Source organism: Pan paniscus, chromosome 6 (genome assembly GCF_029289425.2).
Source record: "Pan paniscus chromosome 6, NHGRI_mPanPan1-v2.0_pri, whole genome shotgun sequence".
NCBI classification, from domain to species: domain Eukaryota; kingdom Metazoa; phylum Chordata; class Mammalia; order Primates; family Hominidae; genus Pan; species Pan paniscus.
The window spans coordinates 21,454,241-21,471,236 of record NC_073255.2 but is presented as its reverse complement, the minus strand read 5'-3'; the positions used below and the strand labels follow the sequence as shown (position 1 = coordinate 21,471,236).

The following is a 16,996-nucleotide window of genomic DNA, read 5'->3' as shown; positions in this document are numbered from 1 at the left end:
ACTTTGGCCCAATTATAGCTTCTTTCCAAATTTACAGAGGAGTGACCTTAAGGTTTACATTAGTTGACTTTCAGGGTGGTGAGTACTGATCATAGAGCACTGTAATGTAGTACTAGGCATTAAAGATATGTTTCACCTAAGTATTTCCAAACCAAGCATTCTATTATAAATATGTCATCAATTCACAAGATGTGGTGCTGACAAATTATATAAATACTGACTGCATTTTGAATTCCAAGTATTACATTGACTGGAATTTAAGCTTCAGATGGTGATTTGGATTAGATACCCTTTAAGATTTTTTTTCAGTATTAAGTCTTATGCTTTGTGGTTATTGTATTACTGCCAAAAGGAAAATGTGGCCAATGTAATATACTTTAAGGTCAGTGAAAATAAAAACAAGATGGAGCTATTTTTAGTTTCTGTAAATCTATTCTACTGGACAATTACTTTGTAAAATAAATAGTATGTGATTGGATGTTTCATTTCTTAGCAACCTACACTGACTAGATCTACTTTTACAGATAACTCCTTAAGGTTTATTTCCTTGATGTTAGATTTTTCTCTTATTCTAGTGATAGATAAGCTTACTTTTCATCTTTTTTTTTTTTTTTTTAGGTACTGTCCAAGAAGCTGGAACATTATTATCCAGCAAGAATGTTCGTGTCAACTGTTTGGACGAGGTAAGATTTTAGAAGTTTAATAAAGGATTTTACTTCCTATAAGAAGAGATAATATATCCTTTTTTTTTTTTTGAGATGGAGTGTTGCTCTTTCGCCCAGGCTGGAGTGCAGTGGCACAATTTTGGCTCACTGCAACCTCCGCCTTCTTGTTTCAGGTGATTCTCCTACCTCAGCCGCCCAAGTAGCTGGGATTACAGGCACCCACCACCACTCCTGAGTAATTTTTCTATTTTTAGTAGAGACGGGGTTTCACTATGTTCACCTGGCTGAGCTCGAACCCTGACCTCATGATCCTCCTGCCTTGGCCTCCCAAAGTGCTGGGATTATAGGCATGAGCCACGACGCTCAGCCTTCAAATCTCTTAATACAAGTTTCTTTTCTAGCATTTTTGCTCATATTACACTAATAATTCCTAAACTAAATGTAAGCAAATAGGTCACAAAAGAAAAATAAGCATGTAAAAATAGTTTAGTCTTATTAGTAATCAAATAAGTGCAAATAAAGTCAAAATCATATTATTTCTTGTCAAGCATGGGGAAAAACGGACTTTTAAATGCTAATGGTTAAGTGTAAATTGACGTACTATTCTGTAGAAAATTTTGGAATATGTATCAATTTTAACTGAGTATATTATTTGATCCAGCAACTTCAGTTCTAGGGAAAGTTAAGTGAACCTAAACTCAATTTCCTAGAATAGTTGCTTCTAAAATAAGTTTTGGAAATGGTGGTAACATCTGAACATTACAGTAGCCATTGGCCATGTGTGACCATTAAACACTTCAAATAAGGGAAGTTTGACTGAGGAACTGGATATTTAGATTCCTTCATTTCTTTCAGTTATTAGCAGCTTTATTGAGGTATAATTAATATACAATAAGCTATACATATTTAAGGTGTAAAATTTGTTAAGCTTTGACATATGTATATACCTGTAAAACCATCACTATAATCAAGATAATGAAGATATCCATTACCTCAAAGGTTTCCTCATACCCCTTTGTAATCTCTCCTTCCTGCCCTTCCCCACCCACTCCTGCAGAAAGCATTAATTTGCTTTTAGTCACAATATATTAGTTTGCATTTCCAAGAATTTCATATAAATGAGATCACACAATAAGTACTCTTTTTTTAATCTAGCATCTTTTATTTAGCATAGAGATTCACCCATGCTGTAGCATATATTATTCCTTTTTCTTGCTGAGTAGTTTTTTTTATTGTATGTGTATACCATAATCTTTTTATCCATTCATCAGCTGTTAGAGTTTTGGGTTGTTTCCAGTTTGGGGACGATTACCATAAAGCTTCTATGAACATTTATGTACAAATGTTGTTATGGACATATGTTTTTATTTCTTTTGAATGATTTATCTTCTCTTTATGGGTCGTATGTTTTTATTCTTTCCATGTTTGATTGTTTTTTATTGGGTGCTAGACATTGTCAATTTTACCTTATTGGGTGCTGTATGTTTCTGTATTTTGACAAATACTCCTGAGCTTTTTTTCATGAACACAGTTAAGTTACTTGGAAGCAGTTTGATTATTTCAGTTCTAGTTTTTAATGTTTGTTAGGTGGAACTAGCAAAATGCTCAGTAAAGGATTTTTTTTCCTGTTGTTGAACTAAGGCCCTTCCTCGTCCTCTATGCAATGTTCTCAGATGCTTGAGGTTTTCAAGCCTGGCTGGTGGGAACAGGCACTCTTCCTGGCCCTGTGTGAGCACTGGATGCTATTCCTTGTAATGCTGTCAGCTAGTTATTTGCCCAGGCTTGGGTAGTTTCCACATACGCGTGTGTTGATCAGTACTCCAGCCAAACACTCTGAAGAAACCCTCTGCAGATCTTTAGAATTCTCTTTCTGTGTAGCTCTCTTCTCTCTTTTACTCTTCCTGGGAACTTAAGCCAACTTGGTGACCCTGGATGCTCAACTCCATCGCCTCAATGCAGTCTGCCAGGCTCAGTCTGGCTGACCTCTCCATCTACTGTAACCTATAAACCCTCTTAAGGTGATAAGCTAGGCAATTGGAGGAGCCAATTCAGTTGCTTTCCCTTTCTCAGGGATCACGTGTTTTATTGCCTAACCGACAGTGTCTTGCAAATTGTTATTTTGTCTGTTTTTCTGTTACTCTAGGAAGAAGATAACTCTGGTTTTTGTTACTATATCTTGGCTAGAAGTACCGGTTTCTAATTTTGTTTAATTTTAATTAATTAGAAGTTAAATTTAAATAGCCATATGTGGCTAGTGGCTACTATATTATATAGCACAGTCTAGTGCTACAAAGTTCATTGAACTTCAGTTTCTCATGCAGAAGGGAAAGGGGTTCTGTTAACTCTTTACTCACACATGGGTAGCAAACTTAATATCAGACAAAATAAAGTTTAAAGCAAAAAATAATTATATGGACATTCTGTCTTATATATTAAATTAATAATACACCAAGAACATAATAGCCTTAAGCCTTTTCTTATAAATTTATCAGCTATAGGCATTGAGGTTCATAAAGAAAAAAATAATGGTGCTCAAAGGAGAAATCTGTAAGATCGCAATAGCACCTTTTAGAAACAAACAGATTAAATAGAAAAAAAGTAACGTTGGACGTAGAAAATTTGGATAACCCAATTAACAGTACATGGACTGTATATTAGCAGAAAAAAATAGTATATCTTCTTTACATGTAACATTGATAAAAATTAATCCATGTATTATACTATTTTATAAAGGAAATTGTAGCTTATTTCAGACAGCTTTGCTAAATGTAGTATAATACATTCGAAAAGAAACAAAAATATAATCCAAATAATGAAGCACATATCTTGGAATTTGTTTTTTTGTCTCTAAATAATTCTCAGGTTAATGAAGATATAGGAATAAAAATTGCTGACTGTTTACAACTGAAAATACAACATTTATCAAAAGCTTTGTTTGCTGGCCAAAGTGATACTCAAAAGAAATTTTGTAGTGTTTATCATTACACTTTTAATCTTTATGGTGTTCTGAGCTTTCAGTTCATGAAATTATTAAAAGAGTAAATATACTAAAAAAAAATAAGAAATGATTTAGAAAAAACAGAAATAAAAAATTTTAAAAGCAGATGAACATAAGCAACAATATAAAAATAGATAAACTGGAAATAATCAAAATTAAAAACTTTTGTGTTTCAAAGCATACCACCGAGAAAGTGAAAAGACAGTCTACAAAATGGGAGAAAAATTTTACAAATTATATCTGATAAGGGACTTGTAACTAGAAAATATTAAGAACTTCTACAACTCAATAATAAAACAATATATAACTCAATTAAAAAATGAGCCAAGGATCTAGATAGATATTGCTCCAAAGAAGATATACAAGTGATCAATACATAATGAGAAAAGGCTCAACATCATTAACCATCAGGGAAATGCAAATAAAAAGCACAATGAAATACCACTTCATATCCACCAGGATAGCTATAATCAGAAAGGTGGTATAGCAGGTATTAGCGAGGATGTAAAGAAATTGGAGCCCTCACACATTGCTGGTGGGAATGTTAAATTGTGTAGCCGCTTTGGAAAATAGTCTCGCAGTTCCTCACATGATTAAACATGGAGTTACCATATGACCCAGAAATCCTATATATATACTTAAGAGAAATGAAAACATATATCCACACAAAATTTTGCATATGCAAATGCATGTTTATAACAGCATTATTCATAATAGTCAAAGGTAGATACAACCCAAATGTTCAACTGATGACTACCTCAACAAAATATAGTATAATCCTATGATGGGTATTATTCAGTTACAAAGATGAAAGAAATGCTGATATTTGCTACAATATGCGTCAACCTTGAAAACATTAATGCTGAGTGAAAGAAGTCAGTCACAAAAGATTGCATATTTTAGATTCCATTTATACAAAATACCAAAAATAGGCAAATTCATAGGAACAGAAAGTAAATTAGTGGATGACTGGGGCTGAGTAAGGGAGTGGGGGTGAAGTGGGAAATGACTGCTAATGGGTATGGAGTTTCTTTCAGGGATTATGAAAATATTCAAAAATTGATTGTGGTGATGGCTGCATGACTCTGTGAGTATATTAAACCGATTTATTTGTACAAATTAATTGAGTAAATTGTATGCTATATGAATTGTATCTCAATAAAACAGGAAAGAAAAAACAGTAAAAATTATCAACTTAAAACCAAAATATAGACACAGCTTGGGAAGTACAAGCAAGAAAACAATATGTATAAACAGTAAGGAGGAAGGAAGGAAAGGAGAAAGGGAGGGAGAGAGGAAGGAAGGAAAGACGGGGGGAAGGAAAGGAGAAAGGGAAGGAGGGAGGGAGGGAGAAAGAAAAACATAACTGCAATTATAAAGAAGATTGTCATAACTTTTTTATTAAGATAACACATTTGGAAACCCATATGATCTTTGTAGAAAATTAAAATGGATATATTCATCTCATATAGAAGTAGAAAAACTGGGCCGGGCGCAGTGCCTCACGCCTGTAATCTCAGTACTTTGGGAGGCCGAGGTGGTTGGATCACCTGAGGTCAGGAGTTCGAGACCAGCCTGGCCAACATGGTGAAACCCCTTCTCTACTAAAAATACAAAAATTAGCCAGGCGTGGTGGTGGGCACCTGTAGTCCTAGCTACTTGGGAGGCTGAGGCAGGAGAATCGCTTGAACCCTGGAGGCGGAAGTTGCAGTGAGCTGAGATTGCACCATTGCACTCTAGCCTGAGTGACAGAGTGAGACTCTGTCTCAAAAAAAAAAAAAAGTAGAAAAACTAGAATAATCAATAATTGGAATAATCAATAATTAAGGAAAATTTGTATAAATATTTTTAAATCTCCTACCACCTTCAAAAGCTGCAAACCAGAGTAAGCTTTACCAGACTTTAAGGACCAGTTAATTCTCATTTTACACTAATTATACCATTAGTTTAGAAAAAGATGGGAAGATACTCAACTCATTTATTTGATAAGGCTAGCATAATGCTGATGCCAAATAGTAAGAAGTTCCACAAAACTATGGACCCAATTCACTTTATAAATACAGAGGCAAAAATTCTAAAAATGTTAGCAGGTTGATGCAGCCATCTGTTAAAAGGATTATAAGATATCATAGCCAAGTAAGGTTTTTCCAAGAATGTTAGGATAGTTCAGTTTTAGAAAACCTTTCAGTGTAATTCACTATATTACAGAATAAAAGAGAAACAAATAGGATCACCACAACAGATGCTAAAATGTATATTATAAAATGTAATAACCTTTGATGGTATAAACTAACAAATTAGGATAGAATGACTCTTCTGTAACCTGATAGGTTTGCAGAAACCTTCCACAAACTTTAGCATCATATTTAATGTTCAAATAGAAGTACCAGAATCAAGACAAGAAGCTTCCTATGTGTTCCTGAAGATTGAGTGGGCTGCAGACAGACTTGGCCTCTGTGATGATCCTTGAACACAGCACAAAGTTTTTTGCACTTTCATTCCCTTTCCCTGGAGCATTCTTCCTGTAGTTATCTGCATTCCTTGCCTCCCTAACTCCTTTCAGGGCTTTGTTCAAGTGCCACCTTTTCAGCGGGACATTCCTTGAATGTCCTCTTTAAAATAATAGTCTTCTCTTTCCCTCTGGCACTACTCCCCTTTGCTTAATGTTATTTTCTTCCAGCACTTGTATCACCATCCATCTAGTCACCTGTACTGTAAGTCCCAGGGACTTAGACTATGGGAGGCATGAAGTTTGCTTATTGCTACCTCCAATGTATAGATCAGTGTCTGACATGTATTAAGCACTCATTAAATATTTGCTGAATGAATGGATGCTGCATTTAATGACATAGAATTCCAATGTAATAACCTAATGTTGATTGATTCTTTGACTTAAGAATTATGGGAGAGGAAATTTATTTTTAAGGGGATTGTATCTAAAGAATTGTAGAAGCTTGTTTCTCATGCTATTCAGTTAAGCAGACTACCTACAAGGTTATCTTTGGGAAATGACAAGGACGTGAGGATTTTTACTCTTGCATATCATTGAATCTAAGATGTCATAAATTTAAAAATTCATCTAGATATTTTTTAAATGAGGGGAGTGTAAACTGATGGTAATTTGTGAGACTTTAGTAAAGTGAAAATTCTGGAGATTTTAAATATAAAAGTGAGATGCATCTTAGAATTGATGAATTACAATATGATAACATTTTATGAAATTTATCACTACCTTTCTAGTTTGAGTAGAGATGGACGTTTAGTATTCTGTCTGATACTAAGTTATTTCATCTTTACAACTGTAATATAACATTTTAAATTAACTTGCATCATGTATTTTGAACATGGGAATATTCTCTTCTACTTCTAGTAGATTAGCAGTATTGTTTCAAATTATTTCCTTTTCTGGATATTTACACTGAAATACTATAAAAACACTAGAATAAATAGAAAATTTATAGCATGGTGGGTTTATATCTCTATGGAGCATCAAAATTTATTAATATTACTTCTTTTTACTTTGCCCATGGGAAAGTTTTTATAAATCACGTGGTACTAGAACCAAGATAATGCATAGTAATCATTGCAGTCAAAATTTATAATTTCCTTCGTACTGTTCTAAATTCTTATAACACAAAATTGTACTAAGATAGGAAGTACATGTGATATCCACTTCTTTGAAAAATAAGTGTAAATTTGTTACTTATCACTAGTTTTTTTTCTAATACCCAGGACCATCTACCACAGCACTTAAGTTTGATATCTGAAAATCATATACTGCATTATACACATGACAAAAAGAGCAGGTTCAGAGATTGCACAGCAGATGACATGATTGGGATAGACATTTACCTTTTTTTTTTTTGAGACAGAGTCTCACTCTGTCGCCCAGGCTGGAGTGCAGTGGCGCCATCTCGGCTCACTGCAACCTCCACCTCCCAGGTTCAAGTGATTCTCCTGCTTCAGCTTCCCGAGTAGCTGGGACTGTAGGCACCCACTACCAAGCCCAACTAATTTTTGTATTTTTAGTGGAGACAGGGTTTTGCCATGTTGGCCAGGCTGGTCTTGAACTCCTGATCTCAAGTGATCTGCCCACCTCGGCCTCCCAAAGTGCTGGGATTACAGGCGTGAGCCACTGTGCCCGGCCGATACTTACCTTTCTGGAAAGAAACTCTCTCATTGGTTTGCTCTAAAAACCAATTTCTGCTAAGGTGACAGCTGGTAAACAGAAAAGAACAAGTGAGAAAGAGAAAAGAGCCAGGAAAATTTTTTTTAAATGAGACGAAAGGGAGTAATAGGAGACAGGTAAATGGGCAGAAGTGATTAACACAGATGACAGTGAAAACACAAACACAGGAAAATAAGGACAGTTGGAGATGTGAGATTCAAAAGTTTTGCATATCTCTTTTGCTCTTAAGCAGATTATCACATTCTGTTGAAAGCTTTGTGTTTTGTTTTGTTTTGTTTTGTTTTGTTTAAACTAGAGGCCAGTTCTGTAGTCTGGGGATTATTCATTCTCAGAGCTAGATAACCTCTTGTTGTAGGTTGGATTGCTGGGCAATTGACTGCCCACCTGTTCTGGATAAACAGAAAAAAACTAACTCCATGGTGAAGTCGGGGTCCTAAAATATGCAAAAGAAACAGCTGTTTGCTTCTTTGTGGTGGCCTTTCTGATGGGCCTGTGTCCTTCCCCTACCACCCCTCAGGCTACACACTAGCTTCTTATGGACAGATTCTATCATCCTTTAGGAGATATCACCCTAGTCATGCTCGCGATATGGTATTGCCTTATTTAAAAGCTAAAGTCCACGCAGTCCATTCCTACTCCCTTGAAGCACGGCAATGAGATTTACCCACACCCACCCACCCACTCCCAGCATACTAATATTCCATCTCTGTAGAGACTCCCAGCTAAGGGAGTCTTCAAAGTTATCATCTGCTTATCATTTTTCCATTCTTACTCTCAAGAAATGTCCATTGTTTCCATGGAGTTGCCTCTTGTGCAACTGAAAGGTCCCAGCCTCTCTATCATTCTCGTCTCCACAACCCTCTGAACATAGTGTGTACTGCATTAACAAGATGATGGCTTGTGTTCATAATAATAATCGGGAAGCATCAAGAATAATTTACATTATGTTAGCATTCTAAGCTTCACTAAGGTAACGGATTATATGTTTTACAGAGCTTTTCATCCAAAACAACTTTGATGTTTTGGTACTTACAGCGTTTCGCCTACACTACTGAGAAAATTCACTCACAGTAACAGCTCATCCATTTATCTACCAAATAATAGTAGTGCCTAGTACATAAAAGGTTGGATGTTTCGTTGAATATGCACAAAGCATATGGAGACCAAACAGTGTAGCCTAGCGTAAATACTACCAACCATTTTTCCATATATATACAATCACATATAATCAAATCATATGTATGATCAAAATATATGTGTGATTTGACCAAACAATATAGCCTAAATACTACCAACCATTTCTCTATATTTATACAATCACATATAATCAAATCATATGTATGATCAAAATATATGTGTGATTTGGGGAATCATGGTTTTAAAAAATGATACCACTGTAATATGCATTTCCTTCACCTTTTCTCATTGACAATAATTTGTGGAAAATGTTCCAGTTCAGTAGATACAGATGAATCATTCATTTAATAGCTTCATAATATCGCATGTTATGCATATACCATACTTTATTCAACTTTCCCCTTGCGAGGCATTATTTGAGATTTTTCTTCTTTTAAAAAAATGTGTTTGTATCTGTTTGTTCATTTGCTTTCTGAGAAAGTAAGTATGTTTGGAAAATGTGGGTTTCAATCCCTGCCCCCACCATTTATTAGTCATGTGAGGTTGAGCAAGTCCTCTCTGAATCTGTTTGCTAATCTGTAAAAAAATCTCCAGTAATAAAACCATCTTCCTCAGAAGTTTATGGAAGATCCAAGTGTGGAAGCAAATATAAAAATACATATTATAATGACCATTTTAATTAATTCATATTCGTTTTATGTTTCTAATTGCAGAAATTGTTCATAGGTACAGAAAAGATAAAACAGTAAAATTAATACTTTTTTCCTCTTTCTGTTAAAGAATGGAATGACTCCTCTAATGCATGCAGCATATAAAGGAAAACTCGATATGTGCAAATTACTACTGCGACATGGAGCCGATGTAAATTGTCATCAGCATGAACATGGATACACAGCCCTCATGTTTGCTGCACTTTCTGGTGAAGTTTTAGTATTTATAAATATAAGTTACCTATACAAACTTGTTATAAGTACATATATACTAAAAGATTAAATTCATTTTGATTTTAGTAATTTTATAATCAAGTTTTATGGAAAGGAATGATGGCAATTGGTTTTTGAAAAGCTATAATGCAGGAAATAAATTATATAGTGAATTTGGTGATTTGTTTCTTTTGTTATTTAAATCAATTGATTCTTTATGTGGACAACATTTTGATGGAATTGAGGAACTGGATCTGTTTTTCTTTCAAGTTACCTCCTTTGATGTTCTATATCTTTATATTTTCAAGTGACATGAAAACTTCTTTCTTCTCTTGATCAAACAGTTGCCGTGATAGAGCCGTCTGTTTGCCTCACTGGCACTTCTGTACTAAATATGATGATCCATTTAGAAACTTACTCGGATTTGTATTGTTTATTATTTGCTGAATAAGGACAATTTAGAAATATTGTCTAAAATTAAGTGGGATTATCTGTAATTGGTGCAGCTCTTTGAAAAATACAGAAGTAATATCCTTGTACTTTGAAGATAATAATCTATATTTTCATAATCCTGGAACCCAGAAGCACTTCTAAGCATTATATAAACCACAGAATCCAAAAAGGACAATATTGATAAAAATTTAACATTTTCATTTGTAGGATATACCATAAATAGAGTTAAAATGCAAATGAAAAACTAAAAATATGTATTATGTGTCTTAAAAGATTATATTGTTAAATATAAAAAGTTCTTTTAGCTGGGCACAGTGGCTCACACTTGTAATCCCAGCACTTTGGGAGGCCAAGGCAGGCTGATTGCTTGAGCCCAGGAGTTCGGACCATCCTAGGCAACACCGTGAGACCCCGTCTCTACCAAAATAACAAATATTAGCCAGGGACAGTGGCGCACATCTGTGGTCCCAGCTACTCAGGAGGCTGAGGCAGGAGGATTTTTGAGCCTGGGAGGCAGAGGTTGCAGTGAGCTGAGATCGTGCCCCTGAACTTGAGCCTGGGTGACACAGTGAGACTCTGTCTCAAAAAAAAAAAAAAAGACTTCTTAGAAATCAATTATAAAAAGAAAAATACTACAGTAGAAAATTGGATGGAAAACAAAAGAAATACAACTGGCTGATCAAAATATAAAACATTTTGCACAGTAATCAAAGAAATGCAAATTAGAACAATAAATTTTATTTTTTAGCTTATTATAGTGGTAAATGTTAAGAAAGAGCTATAATGCTCAGGAACTTCTTTACACTATTTGGGGGAGTACATGTCAGTCCAACCTTGCTGGATGGCAGCCTGGCAAAATGCATTTAAAATATACATAATCTTTGATCTGGCAATATTTCCCAGGAACTGTTCCTAAGGAAATCATAATTCAAACTTGCGAAAATGAATGGAAAATACTTTTCATTGAGTATAGTTCAAAATAGCAAAATACCCATAATGACTACTTTAGTAGAAGAATGTGAATAGAATAATGTGTATGTTTAGATAGAAAAAAGGTGTAGAAAGATAGATGCCCAGTGGTTAATAGTTCTTCCAGAGCCTGTAAGTGTGAGGAATGGGATGGATTAGTCGATATTAAAGGGGAATCCTATTCATTTTATCTCTTTTTAAAAAATTGTTTTGTATGCGTATTTTGATTTTATAGTAAGTGTTACCTCTAGGAAAATATATTTCATTTTGTTTAAAAAGGCAATATTCAATTCCATTACTGCCTTTGCATTGCTTGATTTGTTTTCCAGAAAATAAGGTTAATTTCTAAGGTTCTATAGCATTTTATTCTTTACTGTAGTTATGATTCATGTTTTAAAAGAATGAAAATATCCACATGACAGAAACCTAAAACTAACTGGGGGAATAAAGGGTATAGAGAGTTTAGAAAGGGATGCTTAAATTGTGTCCTCCTTCACATTAACAAATGTGTTCCCTTTAAAACTCTAGGTAATAAAGACATCACGTGGGTAATGTTAGAAGCTGGTGCTGAGACAGATGTTGTCAACTCTGTGGGAAGAACAGCAGCTCAGATGGCAGCCTTTGTGGGTGAGATTTTGCTGCAGTTTTACATTAGATTATACCCAAAATTTCCCTTGTGGAAAAAAAACCCACTTTGCTTCTCATGGTGAAAATATTATCATGTTGCTTTAAAAAAAGCTTACGTATTTACAGTCCACTGTAACTTAATGAAACACCTAGTGACTCTGGAGAAAACAAATGGCTATTTCGAATTTCCACTTTTTCGAATACAAAGAGTAGTGGGGCCATTTTAATTGCTCACAAATGCTTATAACACGTATATTTTATGTCTCTGATGGAAGTAGCTAACCCTAATGTTTAAGAATGCTAACCGAGAAGTCAGTAATCCCAGGTTAAATTTTGGCGGTGCCATGTGATAGCAAAGTACTTAATAATTCTGACCTTCAGTTTCCTCATGGTAAAATGTTACAGGGTTGTTGTGAGGATTAAAAGAGGTGATAGACTTGAGCTTTCCATGTAACACTAAATAAATGGTATTAGTTACTGTTGTTAATAATTATTACAACAATGACATAACTCTTAGGAAAGAGTACTTGATAATAATATACAACTACTTCGTTATCATTCTCATCAACCACAGACGTTTATTTTGTGTGCCCAATAATTCTTGGCATGTTAATCCTATTACTTGACATAATGTAAGGAAAGAGTGGGAGGGAATTCTTGTTCTTTGGTATTTTGACACCATTGAATTGGTGGTGAAGAGAGTCCACTGAGAGAAAAGCAAAGAGCAACGTCTGATTTATTGGGAGTGCAGTAAGTGGCTGTATGGGGACTAATAATTCATTAAACAAATAATGTTCACAACCTACAAAGCAAGCATCACTGTAGGTGTCTTGGTTATAGTGACAAGACAGGCTGTTCATACTTTCATGGCACTTAAAGGGTAATAGCAATGACAAATGGTGCAAAAACACATACTCCAAGGTAGAACTTCAGAGCTCCATAAAAATACATAGAAGAGGAGGATCTATCCAATTCAAGGGGGTTTTGAGAGAAGTCAGGTTCAGATACAGTGTAAATTAGGTGTGGAGGATAGTAACTGAATATTATGTTAAATTTTATTAGAACATTTTCTTGAAACTACTAATAGAAGCTGCCATTGATGAAGCCAGACACTCAGTTGCTTTATGACAGCTTTTTCTGTTAGAAGAAGTATCCTTATTTTAATTTCAAAAGGACTTGAGAAAGGTATGGCCTTGTGTAAGCTTCGGAGAAATATTTTAACTCCCGTGTGTACAGGCCCCAAGTTGCCCCATCTCAGTTCTAAGCTAATTTTGAGGGTGTCACTGCAGGGGGAAAGAACACTAAAGTAGGAATCTGGAGACTTGAACTTTAGTTCATGTGTGCTGATAATTAGTTATAGGATCACGGGCAAATTCCTTTACCTCCATAGGCCTCAGTTTTCTGATCTGTATGCAAAGAAGCAGGGGAATTAGGTGATCTCTGAACTTCTATTTAACTGTACAAGTTTTCATTATATCCACAATGTAACAAAATATTGCTCAGATACAGGTAAAAAAATTTCCCAAGATCACAGGTCTGGAAATGGAGGAGTCTCTTCTTTCAGGCATTAACACAATGCTCCTTTCTTTTTCTTAACACTACAATACTAACAAAATTTTTACTACAGTAAAAATTGTTTGCAATCCTATCCTAAAATAAGAGTAATGTTTTCATTCCATTTTAATATATTTAACTGACTTCACAGACAGAAAATTACATTGCACCCTTCCAGTTGTTACTGTATTTTCCAAATAATTAGCCTTTAAAAAAGCTCATTCTCCCCTTTTTGTTTCCTTCAAGTGGATCAGTATGTATATATGCGTACATACATACATAAGATTTTTGTCATTTTTTAAAAATGCCACCCATCACACAGCAGATATTCCTTGTAGCTTGTTTTCTTCACTTACTAATACATCATGGAAGTTCCTCCCATCTCAGTAGGTGTAATTCGTTTCCTTCAACAGCTATATGATACTCCATGATATAGATGTTCCACAGTTCAGTTAGCTCTCCCTTATTGACAGATTTTACAGTTTTTTAACCACTTTTCTACAAATAATGTAATAATCATCCTTGATTTTCTATGTTTTACAAGTTAGTACTTGAATTTTTTTACATGTTAGAACTTTAATATCTCTAAAGTATTTCTTAGAAGTAAAATTGCTGAGACAAAGGATATAGAGTTTTTATTTTTACTTATTTATTTATTTATTTATTTATTTATTTATTTTTGAGACGGAGTCTCGCCCTGTCACCCAGGCTGGAGTGCAGTGGCCCAACCTCAGCTCATTGCAACCTCCACCTCCCGGGTTCAAGTGATTCTCCTGCCTCAGCCTCCCAACTAGCTGGGATTATAGGTGTGCGCCACCACGCCTAGCTAATTTTTTTTGTATTTTTAGTAGAGATGGGATTTCACCATGTTGGTCAGGCTGGTCTTGAACTCCTGACCTTGTGATCTGCCCGCCTCGGCCTCCCAAAGTGCTGGGCTTACAGCCACCACGCCCAGCCTAGAGTTTTAATTTTAATGTAAGTCTAGATTCCTTTCCAAAAGGGCATAGTAATTCACAGTAATATCCTCATCAGAGCTGGGTATTACCATTCTTTGATTTTTGCCAGTCTGATAGTTAAAAGGATGGTACATTGTGAACTTACTTCCCCCTCGTTATTCATGAAATTAAGCACTTCTGTTGTTGGTAATTTGTATTTTCACTTTTGTGGATTACCCACTTATACTCTTTATTCGTTTTTTTGTGGGGGGATGCCCTTTGTTATTGCTTTGAGGAGCTTATGCATACAAATCCATTATCTAACAAATGTGTTTCCAATATTTTATGCCAGTCCTCCTCCTCCTCCTTCTTCTTCTTCTTTTTATTCCTCTTCTTCCTCCTCCTCCTCCTCCTCCTCTTCTTCCTTCTTTCTTCTTCTTCTTTTTTAACTTTATGGAGACCTTTACCATAGGAAATTTATTTATTTATTTATTTTTATTTTTTTTTTGAGACGGAGTCTCACTCTGTCACCCAGGCTGGAGTGCTGTGGCATAATCTCAGCTCACTGCAACCTCCACCTCCTGGGTTCAAGCGATTCTCCTGCCTCAGCCTCCCATGTAGCTGGGACTACAGGTATGTGCCACCACACCCAGCTAATTGTTGTATTTTTAGTAGAGATGGGGCTTAGCCATGTTGGCCAGGCTGGTCTTGAACTCTTGACCTTAGGTGATCGTCCCACCTCCCAAAGTCCTTAGGATTACAGGCATGAACCACTGTGCCCGGCAGGAAATTTATTTTTAAGTAGTCATATTTTTTCTTTTATAGCTTCCGTGTTTCTTGTTTTGCTAAAAGTGGGCCTCTTGACCAGGAGTTACATAAGTATTCTCCTAAATATCCTTCAGTTATTTTTTATGATTTTTTTGGTACATCTAGAATTTATTTGTTTAGAGTTCATTTCCCCCCAGATATATAGCTAATTGTGATGGCACGATTTATTACACCAGCTAACATTTTCCTACTAAATTGAAATACCACCTTTGTGGTAAGTTAAATTCTCTTTTACTAAATGATTATATAATTATTTGCAGAGAATTAACATTTGTATGAGGTTAGGACTTTCCATCCAATTACACAGTACACTTTTACATTTCTTTTAGGGGAGGGGACTGACTTTTGGTCTTTCAGTAATATTTAATTGGTTCCATCAATCCTTTCTTTCAAAATTTATTTCTTAGTAATTTGTGGTTACTGTCCACATGGTAAGAATTTGCACTACCACCTCCACACTCAGTCACTTCCAGCTGGTTATGGATAATAAAGAGAAAAGCTATTGATTTCTGTATTTTTTTTCTTATTTTTATTACAGTTTACTGGGTTTTCTAGCTATTAAACTTTATCTTGATTTCTATTTGAATTTGCTTCGGGCCAAGTAAGAAGAAATAATAGTGATAATTGGCATGTCTTTTTCCTGTTTTTAATGAAAATATTTTTAGCTTTTCACTTTTAATATATTGCTATTGGTTTTATCATTGTATAATGTCACTCTTTTTCTTGTTGAATTCTTTTAGTTCTACTTTTACTGATATTACAGCTATTTCTAATTCCTTTTTTTGTCAATGATCTGTTTGCTCATCTGTTATTTTCAATCTTTATCATTTCATTTAAGTAGTATAACTTATAAACATATAGGTGGGTTCTGTTTTGTAATCTAAAATGTTAGTTTCCCTCTCTTAACAGGTATTTAGCTTATGTATATTTAATGTAATTACTGATATATGTGGTTGCATTCCTCCTCTTTTACCTCATTTTTACTCTTTATTTTACTTGACTATTGTTTGTGCATGCATCTGTGTGTGTGTGTGTGTGTGTGTGTGTGTGTGTGTACACATGTATTTCCCTAAAGTGGTTGACTGGTCAAAACTGTACAGTACCACATACCCCATCCCCAAGGCCCCATATTTACCCATTTAGCAACTTTATAAGATAAAATCCTTATACTTCATTTATTTCTCCACATTCTCTGTTTTTGCCTTGTCAGGCCACAGGTCTTTCCTTTCTGCCTTCTCTGATACTTCCTCAAAACCTGTGCCAATCATACCTGTAGCTGTGGACTTTGCTGAGAGAGTCTAGTATTTTTAGCACAAGCTGTAATGAGAGTGTCATTGACAGGGTGTTGCTTCTCTTTCAGTAATCCATACCACCAGCTGTATGATTTGTCTGTCATCTATCTTCACCCACTCATATGAACTCACTCTCTTACTGTCCTCTCTCTCCTCCCCTTTGTCTCCATTTTTGCATTTTTGTCTTTAGATCTCTGTTCTCATTTAGATTTTGGTTATAGGACCTTTTCAAATGGGTTACGTAGGTTGTATATTCTTTGAAACCCATCATGACAAAACTATTAATACCTTTCTTTCTGAAATGTGAGTCATATTTTGCCTAGCTTTCTGACTCATATCACAGTTCTTTTCTCTCCGACATATAGAAGTTATTCTACAGTTTTCTAAGTTCTGGTTTTGCAAATGAGAATTCAACTTACTTTCCGT

The 16,996-nt window shown here is 35.0% G+C and overlaps 1 protein-coding gene across 1 annotated transcript in view; it reads left to right on the top strand.

Annotated features, from left to right (window-relative positions):
• ANKMY2 (ankyrin repeat and MYND domain containing 2) overlaps nt 1-16,996 on the top strand; it is a 46,543-nt gene that overhangs the window by 9,406 nt on the left and 20,141 nt on the right. The window contains exons 2-4 of the mRNA XM_003825011.4: nt 619-683; nt 9,770-9,908; nt 11,863-11,961. Coding sequence (XP_003825059.1) covers nt 619-683; nt 9,770-9,908; nt 11,863-11,961 — 303 coding nt within the window. The remainder of the gene's footprint in view (nt 1-618; nt 684-9,769; nt 9,909-11,862; nt 11,962-16,996) is intronic.